The sequence below is a fragment of the Martes martes genome, assembly GCF_963455335.1.
Source record: "Martes martes genome assembly, chromosome: 17".
Taxonomy (NCBI): Eukaryota; Metazoa; Chordata; class Mammalia; order Carnivora; family Mustelidae; genus Martes; species Martes martes.
Window position 1 is genome coordinate 18,363,258 of NC_137905.1, and position 20,065 is coordinate 18,383,322.

Consider the following 20,065-nt stretch of genomic DNA (forward strand, 5'->3'; position numbering starts at 1 on the left):
CCCTGCTGAGCAGAGAGCCCGACGCGGGACTCGATCCCAGGACCCTGAGATCACGACCCGAGCCAAAGGCAGCGGCTCAACCCACTGAGCCACGCAGGCGCCCTGTCTTTTTTAAGATTTTCTTTATTTGAGGGGGAGAGACAGAGCACATGTGAGCAAGCATGAGCACGGGGAGAGGCAGAGGGAGAAGCAGACTCCCCGCTGAGCAGGGAGCCCCTATTCGGGCTTGATCCTGGGACTTGATCCTGGGACACTGGGATCATTACCGGAGCCAAAGGCATATGCTGATCCGACTGAGCCACCCAGGTACCCTGGGAAATACACAATTTGAAGGTCCCTTTAAGAGAATCTGCTGACATATTTATAGTACTAAGGTCTGGCCTATCCTTCATCATTCTGGCCCTGCTCTAAGGGGAGCTGGAGGAGGACATCCATACTGTGCCTCTAAGGGAAAGAGCTTGGCCCAGTATACATTACTAAATACTAGTGAAGAATATGGACAGGAATCAATGATATTATGTACTGCTACCAAATTCAGCCTCGGCAATCACATTCTTCTCCTTCTTCTTTCTTAAGATTTTATTTTTAAGTAATCCCTACAGCTAATATGGGGCCCAAACTCACAAGCTGGAGATCAAAAATCACATACTCGGGGGCGCCTGGGTGGCTCAGTGGGTTAAAGCCTCTGCCTTCGGTTCGGGTGACGATCCCAGGGTCCTAGGATCAAGCCCCACATCGGGCTCTCTGCTCGGCAAGGAGCCTGCTTTCCTCTCTCTCTCTCTGCCTGCCTCTCTGCCTACTTGTGATCTCTGTCTATCAAATAAATAAATAAAATCTAAAAAAAATTTAAAAAAATCACATACTCCATCAACCAAGCCAGCCAAGTACCCCCATTATGCTTCCTTCTTAAAATAGATGCACATTTATTCTCCTGATTCTGTTTCATATCCCTCTCAAACATGACTGTATTTTCCTAAATCATTCCTGTGCTGGGTAATTATACTCTTTCTCAAGCCTGTTGTATGGTTCTTGTAGATTCATTTTAGCTCTGGCAAATAATTTACCTTTTTTTTTTTTTTTTAAAGAGAGGGAGGAGAGGAGGGACAGAGAGAGAATCTTAAGCAGTCTACATGCCCAGCACAGAACTGATGCGGGGTGGATCCCACAACCCCAAAAATCATGACCTGCGTCAAAATCAAGAGTCAGACACTCAACCGATTGAGCCACCCAGGCGCCCCTTCTGACTTTTGTAGGCTTTCTTTATTGGGGCAGCAAACCTTGAACGATTAAAGTTTAGATGAGATCAGGTTTTTACACTGGTACTGATTAGAAGGGAGAAACTATATTCATTGAACGCTTGCTGAATACTTAGTATATGCAAGAGCTGCAATGACAGCTTTACTTATTCTGCCTAAGTTTTCCCAACAATGTGAAGTGGGTTGTATCATCCCCATGTCTGAGATACAGAAGCAGAGGCCTAGGACTTTTTTTTTTTTTAAGATTTTATTTATTTATTTGACAGACAGAGATCACAAGCAGGCAAAGAGGCAGGCAGAGAGAAAGGGAGAAGCAGGCTCCCTGCTGAGCAGAGAGTCCGATGCGGGGCTCGATCCCAGGACTCTGAGATCATGACCTGAGCTGAAGGCAGAGGCTTAACCCACTGAGCCACTCAGGTGACCCGAGGCCTGGGACTTAGACTTCTCTGAGTTCCCAAAGCTAGAAAGATATTTAGCCAAATTAAAAAAAATTTTTTTAATTAAAAAAAGATTTTATTTATTCATTTGAAACAGAGAGATAGAGATAAAGATAGAGAGACCATGAGCAGGGGGAGGGTTAGAGGGAGAAGGAGAAGCCAACTCCCCACTGAGCAGGGAGCCCCACCTGGGGCTGATCGCAGGACCGGGAGATCATGATCTGAGCCGAAGACAGATGCTCAACCACCTGAGCCACTCAGGCGCCCCAAATTTCTGTTTTTAATATGTACACTTTGTGGCTTTCCTGGCTAATAGAGCTTGTTGTTATATTTTGCAGTGCCCAGAGGCTGCAACCCCTGAATAGACAGCGATTCGACAAGCATCTTTGTCATAAACCAATGGGTGAAGAGGCAGTTTATCCCTGTGACTAAGAGCTCAGGTTCAGAAGTCTTACATGGCTGGGTTCAAATCCCAGCTCCACCACTTATAAACGTAAAACACATGATCTCCCCAGGCTTCTACTCGTTTGTAAAACGGAGATATTACTACCTCATAGAGTTGTGAGGTTAAATATGCCATATATAAAGCACTTGGCACATAATATATGCTTAACACATGCTGGCTCTTACTAATGATAAAGGGCGCGTAATGTCCTCAGCGGGCTAAGTTAGCCCGGATTCAGTTTCTGCACCACAGATCCTGTGGGGCCTGAAGCCTTGGACAAATGGACAGAGGCATTTCTCTTTCTGGAAGCTCTCAAACCCTCCTCTCTACCCTCAGTCCGGCCAGTGCCTACCTCGATGTGGTCGCGAAGCTGGAGGACCGCGGCTTCGGGAAGGCCATGACCCTCAGGCAGCCGGGCAGCCTGCATCCGCGGCGGGGGAAGCTGTGGTAGTGTACAGCTCGTCGCTATGGCGACCAGGCCCCAGCATCCCGCGGCTGGGGCGGGGTCACGGTTGTGCCACGCCCCCGCTCCCCGAGCCGGCAGGCTGGGAGGGAAACCAATTAGTAAAGGTGGCCTCAGACCCGGGAACAGGGTCCCCTCAGTCAATCACTACAGTGGATTTGACTCTAGCTATCAGAACTGAGGCAGGTTGATAAATAGAGGCTTTGGGGTAGGGCCGTGAACTGAGGCCCTGGATCCGCCTTGCCAGAGGGAATTGTAGTTTTTGGTTTCCCGAAGTCTCGCCGAACAGGCTTATGACTGAGCAGATATGTACTACATCTCCCAAAGTTCCCTACGAGCCCGGGTTGTCCCGCCTCTGGAAAGCTCTGCATTGTGGGATATGGAGTCCTCAATGTGGCGAGGGCTGGCAATGTCCAAAGAGAGGTGTCGGACTCGGACTCGGTTTCCCTGCGGCCTCGGTAGGCTCGTCGGCCATTGGCTGAGCGGGGAGGATCTGGTCCCGCTCCTCCCCGCCCCCAGTGACACAATAGCAGCTCCCTCCAAGATGGCGGCGGCGACGGTGGACCCGGGAGCTGGGAGCCCGCAGGCTGGAGATTCCTCTGGTGGGGGCGCTGGGGGCGGGCTGCCGTCCCCGGGGGAGCAGGAGCTGAGCCGGCGCCTTCAGCGCTTGTACCCCGCAGTCAACCAGCATGAGACGCCACTGCCGCGCTCTTGGAGCCCCAAGGACAAGTACAACTACATCGGCCTCTCCCAGGGCAACCTCCGCGTCCACTACAAAGGTATCGGCCTCTTCTACCCAGGGAGGTTGGGGGATGACCGGAGCATTTGCCGGGCGCCTGTGCTGCCCGACCCCTGCCATATCACGTCCCTTCCCTGGCCTGGGTGCTCCAGGTTAGGCCTTGGCCCCTGCGGAGTGTCCATGGTGTTGAGGCTGACCAGGCCGAGGGTCGACTCTCTAGTCTGCTGTGCCCCTGAGACACCCGATGGCAAGAGAACTGCAACAGGTGTCCAAACCCAGTGCAGGGCTGGACCTTCCACCCGAGGGCCTTTTTGCTTATCCTGGGTAGCTCCAATTCCAGCTGGGCCTTTCATCACTGCTTAGTTTTGGGAGTGTCAGAAGAAGGGGGTGGTCACATCCCCTCCATTAGCCAGAGGCCTTTGGGCTTGCTCACCTGCCAAACATCACAGACAGAGCTTGGAGTTCTTTATTAAAGTTGAGGGGGATGGACTTCCAGAGCTGCCTCCTCCTCCCGTGATCTCCCAGGTGGGCTCTCTATATTCTGGAGAGACTGCCAGCAGCACTTGGGAATCTCTCACATGCATCCACATTGCCTGTACCCTCCTTTGCTTTGTATGGGAGAAAGTGTCTCTGGCAGGGCTGCTATTCACAGGAGGAAGTGAGCCAAAAGTGGGAGGCTTATGTGTTTGCTCAGTTGTTCTCTAGTTATTCCTTGAACTATGTAAGGGCTTCCTCTGGCCATGAAGGGGTGAAGTTGCCATGGAGCAGAAAAGAACAAGGCTTCTATCTGCATTTCTGCTGAAATTTCTTCCTTGCTCTCTCCTATTAGGTCATGGTAAAAATCACAAAGATGCTGCCTCAGTGCGTGCCACTCACCCCATACCTGCTGCCTGTGGCATTTATTACTTTGAGGTGAAGATTGTCAGCAAAGGAAGAGATGGGTAAGCCCCTTCTTACCATCTTCTTTTCCCCAGCACTGAACTGTTCCTTGTGGCCAGAGTTCGAGGTCTCCTGGTTGACACTTGTGACTGATGTGAGCTCCTGAGCTATGTGGGTCTGGGCTACAGAGGGTTGAATAGTGGGGCTGCCTCTGTTACCTGACTGTTGGTATGGCCTGGTTTAAGCGGCAGCTGTTGATGGCAAGTAGGTGCATTGCAGGTAGAGGAGGGGACTTCTAAAGAAATTTAGTGATTACACTTCTAAAGTGATTATGTAATGAGATACCTCACAAGTCAGGGAAACCAGTAACAAGTTTACATTAACAATTCAGTATCCAGAATGGGATTTTCCCCACTGTCCTTTGGCATTTGTGACTTCCCTCCTTTCACACTCTTGCTGCATTCAGGGTTCTTTTTTATGGCATTTAGTCACATAGAGGCCTCTGTAGGCTTCAAAGGGATAGTAGAGTCTTCACAGCATTCATCATAGCTGTGGCAGCCACTGGCCTGTCATCTCAGGGTAAACAGCATGCACATGGTCAGAATCAGGTGACCTTGCTGCTCGTAAACTTGTTTTTCAGTCCAGGGACTTGAACACCAGTTGGACCAGCTTTAAGAAGGTCCTCATTAAAGTCAGCATTAAGGAGGCTCCTTATTTTAGGGTGATCTAAGCAGACACCTAGAAGTCAGAGGGGGAGCTTTCTCATTTTTCTTTTTTCCCCTTTTTCTCCTACTCCCTTTTTTCCCATTGATTGTGACATAGCAGGTGTTTAACTTATGAAATAACGTGATTTCAGCTGTCTTGGAAAGGCTTTCCTCATCAGACCCTAGGTCTGATGTGGGAAGTTTGCCAACTACACCAGTGACCTTCGTGCCAACTGTGAATATGTGTTCTTGAGCATTCAAAATACTTCCTCTCTCTTAGGGACTGCCCCTCTTGTGGTGCATGCAAAATGCCCAGCCAAGGGGCTGTGCTGGGGGAGGACTGCTATAGTCAAGAGCTATGGCTGCTTCCTCAGTGAAATTGTGTCATCCTTGCCTGGGATGGTTGTGTGGCCATGGGTAGATGGTGCAGCTTCCGTCTCTTTGTCTGTACTATGGAGAGCTAGGCCAGCACCTAAGTTGCCTTTAACCCCGGGATTCCTGGATTCTGAAATTCTGATCATGGCATGCTATTACATCTTTTAACTTTTATCCTGTCTAGTTAGTTTAAAGATAGGAAACATACTATTGGAGGGCTTTAAAGTGTCTATTTTCCCTTCCCATCATCTGATCAAAGCACAAAGTGCTTGAACTAGTGTGAATGAGAATGGCCTCTTAAACAGTGCAAAAATAGTTTTGGTAGAGACTGAAATGGCAGTGGCTGGAGTCTCATATTGCCAAAGAGACCGAGGGGCATTACTTGGACTTTAGGGAGGAAAATCAATGTTTTCTCTATAGTCCTAATCATAGATAACCGCTGAGCTAGTGAGAAAAGAGAATACTTTTTCAGAAGGGGAGTGTTTGAATGTAGAGACCTGAATTCCTTCAGCTGGCTTTTCACATTTCAGTTGTAAGTGGATCTTGCTGGAAGAGGCCCTGTGTCTTGTTAGTTGTCCTTATTATAGTTTTTGCTTGCAGATTTAAAGAAAGTTGGGCATCTTCTGTCAGTTTCTGTAGCCAGCATTTTTATATGTGGTTAATATAACCAATAGACTGATCTGGAAACCTCAGTTTTAACAAGGCCTCAAGTCCTCTGTGTTTGTAGTGGCCTGCTTCACTTGACCACTGTCAGATAGCAAGTATATGAATGTCTCCTCGTAGCCTCTTTATGGAATCCCTGAAAGCTGTCTCATGGCTAGAATGTAGCCAGATAGTGGGTTTGAGGAGGCGAATGGCAGAAAATGATCAGCTCATTATTTGTTTCCGTCAACAGCGGAGGCGAGTTTCTGACCTAGGTTTGGTCCGTGACCCAGGTGTTAACCAGTTGTGTTGTATAGCTTTCCTGTATGCTCGAGTTCCAGCCTCATGGCATCTCTGAAAAGTGGCTGGAGCAGATGATAATGTGTCCTTTTTTTTTTTTTTTTTTTAAGATTTTATTTATTTATTTGAGAGAGAGAATGAGAGAGAAAGAGCATGAGAGGAGAGAGGTCAGCGGGAGGAAACAGACTCCCTGCTGAGCAGGGAGCCTGATGTGGAACTCGATCCTGGGACTCCAGGATCATGACCTGAGCCCAAGGCAGTTGCTTAACCAACTGAGCCACCCAGGCGCCCTGATAATATGTCTTTTTAAATTTGTTTGTTTGCTTTTAGATTTTATTTTTTTAAAAGATCTCTTTGTTTTAAAGGGAGGGAGAGAGAGAGAGAAAGAGAGAAGTGCATACAAGGGTGGGGAGGGGCAGAGGGAGAGACAGAAATCCTTTTTTTTTTTTTTAAAGATTTTATTTTTATTTAATTGAGAGAGAGTGCGTGCATGTGCGTGTACAAGTTGGGGAGAGGGAGAGAGAGAGAAGCAGACTCCGTGCTGAACATGGAGCTGAATGTGGGACCTGATCCCAGAACCCTGAGATCATGATGTGAGCTGAGGGCAGACACTTAACTGACTGAGCCACCTAGATGTCCCAGAAAATCCTTTTTTTTTTTTTTTAAGATTTTATTTATTTATTTGACAGTGATCACAAGTAGGCAGAGAGGCAGGCAGAGAGAGAAAGAGAGGAGGAAGCAGGCTTCCTGCCCAGCAGAGAGCCTGATGTGGGACTCGATCCCAGGACCCTGAGATCATGACCTGAGCCAAAGGCAGAGGCTTAACCCAGGCGCCCCCAAATCCTTTTTTTTAATAAAAAGATCTTCTTTGGACGCCTAGGTGACTCAGTGGGTGTGCTCTCTCTTGTGCTCTCTTTGTCAAATAAATAAATAAAGTCTTTAAAAAAAGATTTTATTTATTTAGTTGAAAGAGAATATGACCTCATTGGGGAGGGGCAGAGGGAGAGGGAGAAGCAGAAGCCGAGTCTTCGCTGAGCAGGGAACCCGAAGCAGAGCTTTATCCCAGGACCCCAAGTTCATGACCCGAGTCTAAATCAAGAGTCAGCCACTCAACTAACTGAGCCACCCAGGCACCCTGATAATGTGTCTATTTTGTGAGTGAGTCCTGAACCCCTAGAATGTTTGGTGACCTGTCCTGGTACCACGGCTTTGAGTGGCCCAACTTGTTAGATGTCCTTGCCTGATCCCAGACATACGTGTCTCTGCTGGTGCCTTTCCCCATTGAGTTCACTCCCTGGGTAGAGTGAAGGAATGTCCAGTTGGATTCTTAGGGGATCACAGTGTCCTTAAGAGACAGAAGCTACAAGGTGTTTAGTGCTGAATGGGGCCAGAGAAATGTGGCATACTCTGTACTGGGCTTGATTTACTGAATCTGTAAATTTGTTTTTCTCTAGTTTTGAGTACATTTGTAAAAGGTGTTTATGAACCCATTTATCAATGTCATTTTCTAGAAAGGCCTTTGTTCTGATGATTTTTGTAGAAGAACATACTAATCTAGTCTAGTTAGAAAGTTTCATTTCAGGGGTTCATGGAGTATTTAGTCATACCTACTATGTGCTAGGCTGGGTACAGGGAGAATAAAGGTAAAGCCAGCACAGGCCAGCTTTGTCCTCAGGAAGCCTTTGGCCACTCAGCAGAGAGTAGACAGAAATATTCTCTGCAAGAGAAGGCAGAGTGTGGGTTTGGTTTTGAGGGATGAATAGGAGTTTCTCAGCAGGTGAAACCTGCTGGACCTAAAATGAACCTGCTTAGTACCTGGCTTGAAGTCAGGGTGCTGGGCTTTCTGGGCACTCCTTAAATGTAAGAGAGATCTAAAGAAGGAGGGGCGACATTTGAGCTAAGAGCTTGGTACAAACTGATGGGCTTCAGCTGCATTTTGCCAAGTCACCAGTGCTGGGAACGGCAGGAGTTGGGTCTGGTGGGTGAGGAGACATCAGAGCCCTGCCAGTGGTGCCAGGAGATAAGGGCATTCAGGTTGATCTTGTTAGAAAGCCACTGAGGCCCTGAAGCTGAGGGTTCCTAGGGGAAATGACTTGCTCAAGCAGAGTTTGTGGACTTGTGGGTGTCCCCAGCTCTTAGTGATGACACATGGAGGGTGTGGCTGGCCAGGCTGACAGATGCTCCAGTGTGACCCTCAAAATAGACTGTAACATCATCCCAGCAGCAGCAGCCTCCTGACATGTGATGGGTGGCTCTACCCAAGAACAGCAAGCCTGGGCTGGAGCACAGGATGGAGTTGGGGGGGTGCTCTTCTCTGCAACTGGTGTCCAGGCCCAGGCCCTGGCCATAGCCAGCCTGCCTTTGCTTGAACTTGCAGCTGACTTCCTTTGGCGAGGCAGCAAAGCACTCATCATTAATTCTGTATACCACAGTGAGGCACCCATTGTTTAGTCTCGGTGCCAGGCCGGGCCTTCAGGAGCACAGGCCTGAGGCTCATCTAGGGAGGAGGCAGATATGCTTACACATACAACCTTACAGGGTGGTATAGAAAAGGCCTATAGTGTGCGCTATACCCAGGGGTGGCCCAGAGGTTGGGCTTTCTCTGTACCTGAAAGTTTGGGGAAACCTTCATAGAAGGGGTGATAATGCTAAATCTGGAAGGATGAATTAGAGGGTTCCAGGTTTTCACTTTGTTGAGAAGCAGGTGATCCAGGCAGAAGGAGTAGTGTATAAAAAGATGAGGAGCACAGAGCATGAGGTAGCCAAGGGCGAGATCAGAAATACCTTGTATGCTCTGGCTAAGGAGCATGGGCTTTATCCTGAGGGTGGTAGCAGTGTTTGAGGACTTTGGGTCTGCCCACATTTTTGAGAGTGGATGGGACAAAAGAGATTGCTGCTCCGGTTCAGTCAGCCTCTCAGGCTGAGAGCTCTGTCCAGCATGTGCCAGTAGCTTTAGATCCCACACTCCAGGCATGGTTTTCCCAAAGCCTATGTCTTCTCTCTCTTGGCCGGTCTTTCTCCTGTATGGTAAGATATAGAGGAGGGATGTTGAAGACTGGTGGCCAGAGAGACTTCCTGGGGGTGAAAGCACTCTGCCTTCGCTTGGTCTTTGGTATTTGGTTCTTGCCAAGTCCCACCTAAAAGACGACACTGTCCATAATTTTCCATGGAGACCCAGAGAGCCGCTCACTCGTTCATGATCTCACCTGCCATGTTCCTAATCTGTAGAGCAACCTAAGCTCAGGCCCTCCAGCCTAGAGACAGTCTGTGGCTGGCCCCTGGGTTCCCTCACTCCAGTCTGTGCATTGTGCAGTGCCATTGAGAAGTAGGTGCTCATCTGTGGACCTGGGTGAGGAGGCTTTGTCCTGCCTGTCCTGAGAAGTAGGTTCTGTCTTTGCCCAAGGCAGATGCAGATGGTGGTTGTGCCCTGTTCTTCCTGACTGCCCTCCAGTTCTGATGGCATCACGGGCAGATGCTAAGCTGTGGGCTGCATCTCTCTCTGGTAACACATTGCACTATTTCTGGAGACATGGAGTTTGTAGAGTCTGGAACATCTTGGAGTGTTTGTATTGCTTACCTGTGTTGGGGATTAAAGCCCAGGTCTAGCTGGGCTTACTGAGGTGTAGCTCTGATACAGGGTGAGAATACTGGAGTCCACATGATGTCCATTTTTCTGGAAGGATTTTTTCCTGTGCTGAGCACATCTGGACTTCCCTGGGATCTCCCTGCTCACTGTGTGTTGTACCCCCAGGATCCAAGCTGGAAGCTGAGAGTGGGGAGTCGGGCTTCCTTCTTTGTAACTGGGGGTTTCCTTAGTCGAGCATCAGCCTCTGGAAAGATTCCTAAAATTCACTGCACATCCCTTCTCCCCAATTCCTACCCTCATTGTTTGTTTGGTTTTTTTTTTCTGGAATGTTTGTTCTTTTCCCTAAATGGGTCACTATGTAAGGGAGATTCCCTGTTAGAGGGGAAGTAGGAGCCCATCGGGGTAGAGCACAGGAGGATGGACTCAGTAGCTCTGCATGAGAAGCATGGGGTGTCATCCTATTCTGGGACTGTTAGGAAAGAATAAAAGTTCCCAGTGTGGGTCTCTGTGGGCAGGGGTCAAATTGCAAAGAAAGGACGGATCTGCAAAGAAAGGACGGATCACTGGAGAGGGGTGGACAATGTCACCCCTCTTCAGGTTGTCGCTCTTCCTCTCCAGAAATTCTCAAAATCCATATGAAATGTCTTTGTACCTCCAGGATCCTGGCATTTTGTTGAAATGTAAAGTCATGGCTCTGTTGCTGGAAATGAGGCTGGAAAACTTGGTGATGGAACAGAACCCAGCCCCTCTCTCATGAGGCTGCCAGAAAGAGCAGCTCTGGACTGTATAGAGAAGTGGGGGAGGGGCTGGGTAAGTCTTTTGCACCCCTATTGTGCTCTCTTCCCCTCCTACCTCTTGAACCTTAGGAATGACCTGGGATTCCAGGGAAGTTTATTTAAGGTTATGGGGAGGGCAGGTGTCAAGGCTCAGATACCTCATCTGCCCACTCAGCTTCCGTGGCGCATGTTACTGATTGATAACAGTGCTCATCCTTATCTAGACAGAGCCCCTGGAGTTTTCTTAATGTGCAGTGCACCAGGCAGCTGCTGTTTTTTTGGTCAAAGGGACGGAGGCAGTTGGAAGATGAGAGAGCAGAAAGTCAGTTATGCCCAGGTGCTGTCAGGGCTCAGCTTGTCTCTTCTGGAGGACATTGCCGAGGTGGAACTGAACCAAAGGGAGGCAGAGGGGATGGTGTGCTGGGTAGAACTGGTTATCACCCAGTATATAAAGCCATGTATCTGAAATTGACATTGGCTATTTTACGGAATGCTCTCTTTTAATAATAGCTGTTGTGCTAGGAGTTTATTAGTATTTTATTTGCTTTTATTTATTTATGTGCCAAAATGTAAATAATACATAAGATTTTTCAACACCTGACACAGTGTACATTTAAAAAATAGAAGAGAGACAGGGCACCTGGATGGCTTAGTTAGTTGGTTGAGCGGCCTACTCTTGGTTTTGGCTCGGGTTGTGGGATCGAGCCCTGGGACAGGCTCTGCACAGAGTCTGCTTGAGTTTCTCTCTCCTTCTCCCTCTGCCCCCCTAACTTGTGCACACGCTCTCTCTCAATTAATCAATAAATGAAGTATTAAAAAAAATAGAGAGATGCAGGTTTAAACAAATGTAGTTTATTGCCATTATGTGTATCAGTTGAGGTGAGTGCAGAAAACAGAAACCATTCCAGATATTTTGAACAGAAAGGGGTTTAATACATGGAATTTGATGTTTTCAAACTCATTGGGACTTAGAGTTTCCAGGTAATAGTGGGCTAGTTACTTGAATAAGATCCCCTGCTGAAAATAATGAAAGGTGCTAAGTTACAAACCAGTAAACTCCAGGCCCATTTCTGGATGAATACCTGTAACTAGAAGATTAAGGGTAATGTCTGAGTAAGGGCATTTACTGTGTCCAGACTCATATTAAGCTGGGGAACCAATAGGTATACCCTCTGGTAAGGGCAGTATATTTGGTTTCTGAATGTGACAGGCTCTGGAAAGTCTTGATGCTTGAGATTCCCAAGACTCTTAGGGAAGAAGCCAGAACCCAGAGTGTGTGAGTAACCTACTTAGGACCACTCATGGGGACTATTCTGGCCCTCCCTGTCTTGTGGGGTCTCTGGGTGTTTTGATGGTGTTCTTGACAGTGGATGTATGAGGGTCTCCAGACCCACATTCAGGACCACCTTCCTGCCTACAAGCACATTCTGACTCTAGGCCCCTTTTCCTTCAGGCCTGTTTTTTCTTGCGTGGTGCTGAGCTGGGTTCATTCATCTCTGTTATGGTCCATCTCTCAGTAGGGGGCCTGCACAGATATGGGCTCAGTGGGTAACTACATCCTCCGCCGGGGTGTGGTTGCGGTTGCTGGAGGAGTAGCTTGTACACAGCAGCCAGTGTCCTGATGGACTGTGGTTTTAAGCAGGCCCATCAGAGTATGAACTAAAATCCCTAGCACCAAATATTAGCCCTTACTTCAGACCTAAACATCAGTTGGTGCTTTTCCTGAAATGTCTCCCGGGGACCATTTTGTAACCATAGTCCCCAAGATCTCTGTTACGGAGGCTGATGATTTCTTTATCTAGGGCAGATTCTGATAGGAACAAGATTGCCAGCCTGCTGAGCTATGGCTAAGGTGTTAGATGTCAAGATGAAGCTATCAGGTAAGATTTCAGTAGCTCCACGGGGGTCTGGGGCAAGGGACAGAGGCATTGGTGACTGAAAGGATTGGCAGCAGAGCTGGTACCTTCCCTCAACCCCCAAGAGCCATCTTAGCTCTGATACCGAGGAGCTTGTCTTTTTTCTCTCCTCTTCGTCACTTCCTACCAGAGCTCTGTGGGCCTGGAGATACTCAGCCTGTCGCTCCCTCTGCTTGTGCTCTCATTCTCTCTGACCAATAAATAAATAAATGAAATCTTAAAAAAATATGTTCAGGTGCAATGGTCATTGGCTCATATCTTTTTTTTTTTTTTTTAAAGATTTTATTTATTTATTTGAGAGACAGAGAGAGCGAGCAAGCATGACCAGGAGAGAAGGGCAGAGGGAGAGGGGGAAGCAGGCTCCCTGCTGAGCGGGGAGCCCGCCATGGGCCTGGATCCCAGGATCTTGGGATCCTGACCTGAGCCGAAGCCAGACGCTTAACCAACTGAGCCACCTAGGTGCCCATTGGTTCATATATCTTAAGCAGTATTTATTAAAAGTGCCTAGGGCACCCTCGTGACTCAGTCGGTTAAGTGTCTGCCTTAGGCTCAGGTCAGGATCCTGGGGTCCTAAGATCCAGCCCCATGTCGGGCGCCCTGCTCTGTGGGGAGTCTGCTTCTTCCTCCCCCTGCTCTTGTGCTCTTGCTTGCTCTCTCTCTCCTTCTCAAATAAATAAATTAAAAAAAAAAAAAAAAAAAAGTCCCTGTGGACTTGCCAGCCCAGGAAATCCACTTTCTCTCTAAGAAGAAATTGATAGAAAATAAAAAGAGCTAGGTGGGTGTTCTTCACTCTTGTCATCTGCTGTTTGCTTATGGTGAAGGACTTCTTTGTTCTGGCCCTGACAGGAGGCCGGAATACTATGATGCTTTCCACTGCGCCTTGTGCCAAGGCTTCCTTGTTTCATTTGGAAAAGTCAGATGAGGCTAAAGCTGGCATGCAGGGCTCTGAGGGTGTTATGGGTGACTGTGTGCACGTGTGTGTGTGTGTGTGTGTGTGTGTGTGTGTGTTGTGTGGTGTATGATACATATATGACATGTATCATTTTAACCATTTTTAAATGTACAATTCAGTGGTATTAATTACATTCACAATCTTAGGTAATCATTACCACTGTCTATTTTCCAAAACTTTTTCATCACCCCAAACAGAAACTCTGTACCCATTAGGCAATAATTCCCTATTTCCCCCTCCTCCCAGCCCTTGGCAACCTTTCTGTTTCTATGAGTTTGCCTATTCTAGATATTTCAAATTACTGGAATCCTACAATATTGTCCTTTTGTGTTTATTTCACCTAGCATAATGTTTTCAAGGTTTATGTTGTGATCTATATCAGAAATATTCCTTTTCATGGCTGTATGTATAAACCACATTTTGTTTATCTTTTATCTGTTGATGGACACTTGGGTTTTTTTTCCCCCATCTGTTGGCTACTGTGAATAATGGTACATAGAAGTGAACATTGACGGAGAAGTATTTGTTTGAGTCCCTCTTTTTAAAAAAGATTTGTTTGTTTTTAAATATTTTATTTAGTTATTTGACAGAGACATAGCAAGAGAGGGAACACAGGCAAGGGAGTGGGAGAGGGAGAAGCCGACTTCCTGCCGAGCAGGGAGCCCGATGCGGGGCTCGATCCCAGGAGCCTGGGATCATGACCTGAGCTGAAGGCAGACACTTAATGACTAAGCCCCCCGGGCGCCCCTAGATTTGTTTATTTTAGAGAGTGCATGAGGGTGTGAGGCGGGGTAGGGGCAGAGGGAGAGAGAGAGAAAAGCAGAGTCCCTGACACAAGGCTCTATCTCATGAACCTGAGATCATGACTTGAGCTGAAATCAAGAGTCAGTCGCTTAACCAACTGAGCCCCTTGGGTGCCCCTTGGGTCCCTCTTTACATATTTTGGATATTAAACCCTTATCAGATATATGATTTGCAAATATTTTCTCCCATGCTCTAGTTATCTTTTCACTTTCTTGATAATGTGTTTTTTTGTTTTGTTTTCTTTTTTTAGATTTTATTTATTTATTTATTTGACAGACAGAGATTACAGGTAGGCAGAGAGGCAGGCAGAGAGAGAGAGGAAGAAGCAGGCTCCCCACTGACCAGAGAGCCCGATGCGGGGCTCGATCCCAGGACCCTGAGATCATGACCTGAGCCGAAGGCAGAGGCTTTAACCCACTGAGCCACCCAGGCGCCCCTTGATAGTGTTTTTTGATGCACAAAAGTTTTAATATTTTTTTTAAAGATTTTATTTATTTATTTGACAGACAGAGATCACAAGTAGGCAGAGAGGCAGGCAGAGAGAGAGGAAGGGAAGCAGGCTCCCTGCTGAGCAGAGAGCCCGATGCAGGCCTTGATCCCAGGACCCTGAGATCATGACCTGAGCCAAAGGCAGAGGCTTTAACCCACTGAGCCACCCAGGCGCCCCTTTAATATTTTTTTTAATGAAAAAAAAATTTTTTTTAAGTAGGCTCCATGCCTAATGTAGGGCTTGAACTCACAACCCTGAGATCAAGAGTTGTGTGCTGTACCAATGGAACCAGCCAAGTGCCCTAAAAGTTTTAATTTTGATGAAATCCAGTTTATCTAATTTTTTCTTTTGTTGCTCATGCTTTTAGTGTCTCATCTAAGAATCCATTGTGAAATCCAAGGTCATGAAGCTTTTCCCTGTTTTCTTTCAAGAATTTTATAGTTTTGGCTCTCATATTTAGATTGTTCATCTATTTTTTGTTTATTTTTATATATGGTATGAAGGAAGGGTTCAACTTCATTCATCTTCATGTAGAAATCCAGTTGTCCCAGCACCAACTGTGGTCCCCCCCCCCCCAGAGAATAGGGGAGGGAGAGAGAATACTGAGCAGGCTCCCAGCCCAGTGTGGAGCCCTAGGTGGGGCTCTATCCCACAACCCTGAGATCATGACTTGAGCCAAAATCAAGAGTCCGTTGCTTAACCAGCTGAGCCACCCAGGTGCCCCTAGCACCAGTTGTTGAAGAGACAGTTCTTTCCCCATTGAATGGACTCAGCACCGTTGTTGAAAGTAATTTGGTGATAGATATGGGTTTATATCTGGACTTTAAATTCTATTCCATTTGTCTTTGCGTCTACCTTATGTTTTGATTACTGCAGTATTCTAGTAAGTTCTAAAATCAGGAAATGTGAATCCTTTAACTTTGTTCTTCCTTTTTCAAGATTGTTTTAGTTACTTGGGGTCCCTTGCATATCCATATGATTTTGAGGATTGACTTTTCCATTTCTGGAAAAAACACTGTGGAATTTTGGTAGGGATTGCATTGACTTTTTGGGTCAATTTGGAGAATATTCACAATACTCTCTATCTTAACAATATTAAGCCTTCCGATCCATGAACACAAGAGGTCTTTCCATTTATTTGTCTTCCTTAATTTAATTTCTTTAATTAAATTTAATTTAACTTAGCAGTGTTTTGTAGTTTTTTTTAAAGATTTAATTAATTAATTAATTAATTTTTTAAAAAAGATTTTATTTATTTATTTATTTGTCAGAGAGAGTGAGCACAGGCAGACAGAGAGGCAGGCAGAGGCAGAGGGAGAAGCAGGCTCCCTGCTGAGCAAGGAGCCTGATGTGGGACTCGATCCCAGGACGCTGGGATCATGACCTGAGCTGAAGGCAGCCGCTTAACCAACTGAGCCACCCAGGCATCCCTTAATTTATTTATTTATTTGACAGACAGAGATTGCAAGTAGGTAGAGAGGCAGGCAGAGAGAGAGAGGTGGGGGAAGCAGGCTCCCTGCTGAGCAGAGAGCCTGATGCGGGGCTCGATCCCAAGACCTTGGGATCCTGACCTGAGCTGAAGGCAGAGGCTTAACCCACTGAGCCACCCAGGTGCCCCTGTTTTGTAGTTTTTAGTGTAGGAGTCTTTTGCTTCCTTGGCTAAATTTATTCCTAAGTATTTTACTTGTTTGATGCTATACTATAAATGGAATTTTTTAAAAATTTCCTTTTTAGATTGTTCAGTGTTAGTGTATAGAAACACAACTGCTTTTTGTTTGATTTTATATCCTACAACTTTGCTGCATTCATTTTTTAGCTCTAATGAGCTTTCTGTGTACTGTTGGGGATTTTTTATAAAATCATGTCATCTCCAAATAGAGATAGTTTTACTTATCCTTTTCTTTCTTTTTTTTTTTTTTAAGATTTTATTTACTTATTTGACAGAGAGAGGTCAGTCACAAGTAGGCAGAGAGGTAGGCAGAGAGAGGGGGAAGCAGGCTCCCCACTGAGCAGACAGCTCGATGCAGGCCTCTATCCAGGCCTCTATCCGAGGACCCTGAGATTATGACCTGAGCCAAAGGCAGAGGCTTAACCCACTGAGCCACCCAGGTGCCCTTACCTATCCTTTTCTTATTTGAATGCCTTTTACTTCTTTCTCTTGACTGATTGCTCTGGCTAGGACTTCATCCAGTACAGTGTTGAATAGCAGTGGGTAAAAGGTGGGCATAATTGTTTTATTCTAATCTTGGGGGGAAAGCTTTCAGCCTCTCACCATTGGGTTTACATAAATACCCTTTATCATTTTGAAAAAGTTCTCTTTTATTCCTACTTTTCTGAGTGCTTGTATCAGGAAGGAGTGTTGGATTTTGGGGGTTTTTTTTCCTGCATAAATTGAGATGATCATGAGTGTGTTTTTCCTTAGTTCTGTTAATGTGGTTTATTATATTGGTTGATTTTCTTAATGTTGAACCACCTTGCCTTCGTAGGATAAATCCCATTTGGTCATGTTGTGTAATCCTTTTAATACATTGTTGAAATTGGTTTGCTACAATTTTGTTGAGGATTTTTGCATCTATAAAGCATATATCGGTCTGTAATTTCCTTTTCTTATGTCGTCTTGGTGGCTTTTTGACTGCTGTTTCAGGGTCTACCCCATCTTGTGCTTGCATCTGGGTACAGCACATTTGTAACAGTATCTGGACCTTATTCTGCCAAGAATTGAAGTCTCTAGGTCAGAGCAGGGAAGGATCTTAGGAGCCCTTTAGTCCAGCCTCTCCTCTTCTGATAGGGAACTTGAGATGTGGGGTGAAATCTGAGACGCATAGTCCTGAATTAGGCTGGAGTGTCTGAGACCAGGCTTCAAGAGTCTGGGATGTTGTCTCTGGACCTCTGCTGCCAGAGAGGTTCCCTGTGTAGAGTGGAGAGTGCTCCAGGCTATCTCTCAGGACTGGATGGGTGATAAGAGCCAAGTGTGGTCTCCTTGCTCCAGGCCTTGTGGTATATCCCTGGAGGGTGTGAGACTCCAGGGGCCTGGTTTCTAAGGTCCTGTCCTCTGTTCACCACCAGACCTGTCTGGGCCATAGAAGAATCTCTAGTCAGCTGGAGTTATGCTGAGCCAGTGTCACTGTGCTGAGCAGGAGGGTTTCCTGGGTGTGTGCTCTGGGTTGCGCTTGGGACTCACCTGCTACTGTGTGAGCCAGAGCCCCATCTCTTCTACTGAAGCAGGGATTTTGACAATTTCCTCCTGTTTCTGAAGGTGTGCTCTTCCCATGCAGCCTCTGCACTCCTGTCAAAGAGAAGTGGGGGTACGGTGGAGCTGACGGTGAAAATGAGGTCCCCCACTGTGCCCCTCTGGCACTGAAATGTGCCCTGGGATAATTCAGGGAGAGTCTGATGGGTGAGACCCAACAGCCTCCTAAGTATGTGGCCATCAGCTGGCTCTGGAAAATGATTTTTCTATGACTATCAAAGTAATTGTAGAACATCTGGAAAGCCAAAGAGAAAAAAGAAGAATCCAAGCTGACTGTGCTCAGCTCTCCACGTGATTGCAGAGTTTCAGCAGACTGTTGCTTTTGTGGGAGAGTCAGCAGAGGTGGGTGGAGGGTAGCATGGGCACCAGAAATCACCAGTCCATTTTCACTGTAGGTCATTTTCCAGGGCCCCAGTTTGCCCCCGCTGCCTGCGGTGTATGGTGACAACTTCAGGGCAGACCTGGCTGTGTGGTCAGCTGAGGGTCTTGCCGTAGCTGCTGCTCATCCTCTGTCCTGCACTCCAGCTTGGCCGGAGCTGTGCCCACTTGCTGCCCTCTTCTCCCTGGAGCCCCACAGAGAGACGGAGTTGCTCTTCTAGCTCTGGCTTGTGTTATGGTTTTGGCAGTGAAGTAGAAACTGAGAAGTTAGAGGCCAGCTCGTGGTCTCACTGCCATGAAGAACTTACCATCTGTTGTCCCTCTATATCTAACTGGTTGTCTCACCGCTATGAAAAATGGTATTCTCGGGGCGCCTGGGTGGCTCTGTGGGTTAAGGCCTCTGTCTTCGGCTCAGGTCATGATTCCAGGGTCCTGGGATTGAGTCCCGCATCGGGCTCTCTGCTTGGCAGGGAGCCTGCTTCCTCCTCTCTCTCTTTTTGTCTGCCTCTCTGCCTACTTGTGATCTCTGTCAAATAAATAAATAAAATCTTTAAAAAAAAAAAAAGAAAAGAAAAATGGTATTCTCCATTTTGCTGCCATATGGAAGAAAGGAGTAAAGCAGATGGGTTTACCCTACTTTAAGTCATGATGTAGGCTAATAACTTTGCCCCCAAGCTTCTCAGATATATCCTCCTGCTTGAAAAGAAAGCCCTAGTGGAGATGTTAAATATAGAGGAGCTAAGCTCTGTCTATTCCAGTTACCTGCTTAGGAAGTGAGAACCCCTGTTGTTTCCCTCCCAGGTGACCAAGGCAGCTTGTATCTGTTAGTTTTCTAGCATTATCTGACACATTACCAAGAAGGAAGCAGATGCTCACCTCCTTTTTCCTCAGTGATCCCCAGTAAACGGGCATTTGTTTTTAGAAGTCCCAAGATTCAGGCCCTCAGAAATGTCCTATTTTACCCAATTCCAATGGTAGAAAAGTCTCTAGTGCATGAACTAAAGTACAGTGGAGTTGTCCAGTAGCCCCCAACAGCCCTCCCTGCACCATGCCCAGGATCCTGTTCAGTGGCTACCCTGAGGCCTCTCTGGACTGATAGTGATAGCTGAGGAACAGTCTGACAAGCTGATTTGGGCATAGGGTGAACTCAGTGGCAGGGGTGAGATTTGAATCTGGGCTTGTCTCATGCTTTGGTCTGATGCATGATTTTTGTTTTTTTTTTTTTTTTTTTAAGATTTTTATTTATTTATTTGACAGAGATCACAGGTAGGCAGAGAGGCAGCAGAGAGAGAGAGAAGGGAAGCAGGCTCCCTGCTGAGCAGAGAGCCTGATGCGGGGCTCGATCCCAAGACCCTGGGATCATGACCTGAGCCGAAGGCAGCGGCTTTAACCCACTGAGCCACCCAGGTGCCCCTGATTTTTGTTTTTTGTTTGGCTGGTTGCACACAGTATAAATGCTACGGTTGGAGGAGAACTGGAGAAAGGTTACTGCTGACAGGCCAAGCTCTTGGGCTCCAGAGTTTGCAAGTGGGTCTCAGAGAATTGCCCTTTCTATGGTGACTGGTTGTGCTGGGCTGTGTCCGGGGCAGCTCCTCCCCCTTGCATAAGATCAGTGTGTTCTAAAGAGCACTTGGCTTGGGGGTGCCTGGCTGACTTAGTAGAGCATGTAACTC

At 46.9% G+C, this 20,065-nt stretch overlaps 1 protein-coding gene across 1 annotated transcript in view; it reads left to right on the forward strand.

Moving 5' to 3' along the window:
• The first annotated feature begins 3,118 nt into the window (after positions 1 to 3,118).
• RANBP10 (RAN binding protein 10) overlaps positions 3,119 to 20,065 on the forward strand; it is a 65,361-nt gene continuing 48,414 nt past the window's right edge. The window contains exons 1-2 of the mRNA XM_080828226.1: positions 3,119 to 3,380; positions 4,170 to 4,281. Of these exons, the coding sequence (XP_080684352.1) occupies positions 3,146 to 3,380; positions 4,170 to 4,281 (347 nt within the window). The 5' untranslated portion in view covers positions 3,119 to 3,145. The remainder of the gene's footprint in view (positions 3,381 to 4,169; positions 4,282 to 20,065) is intronic.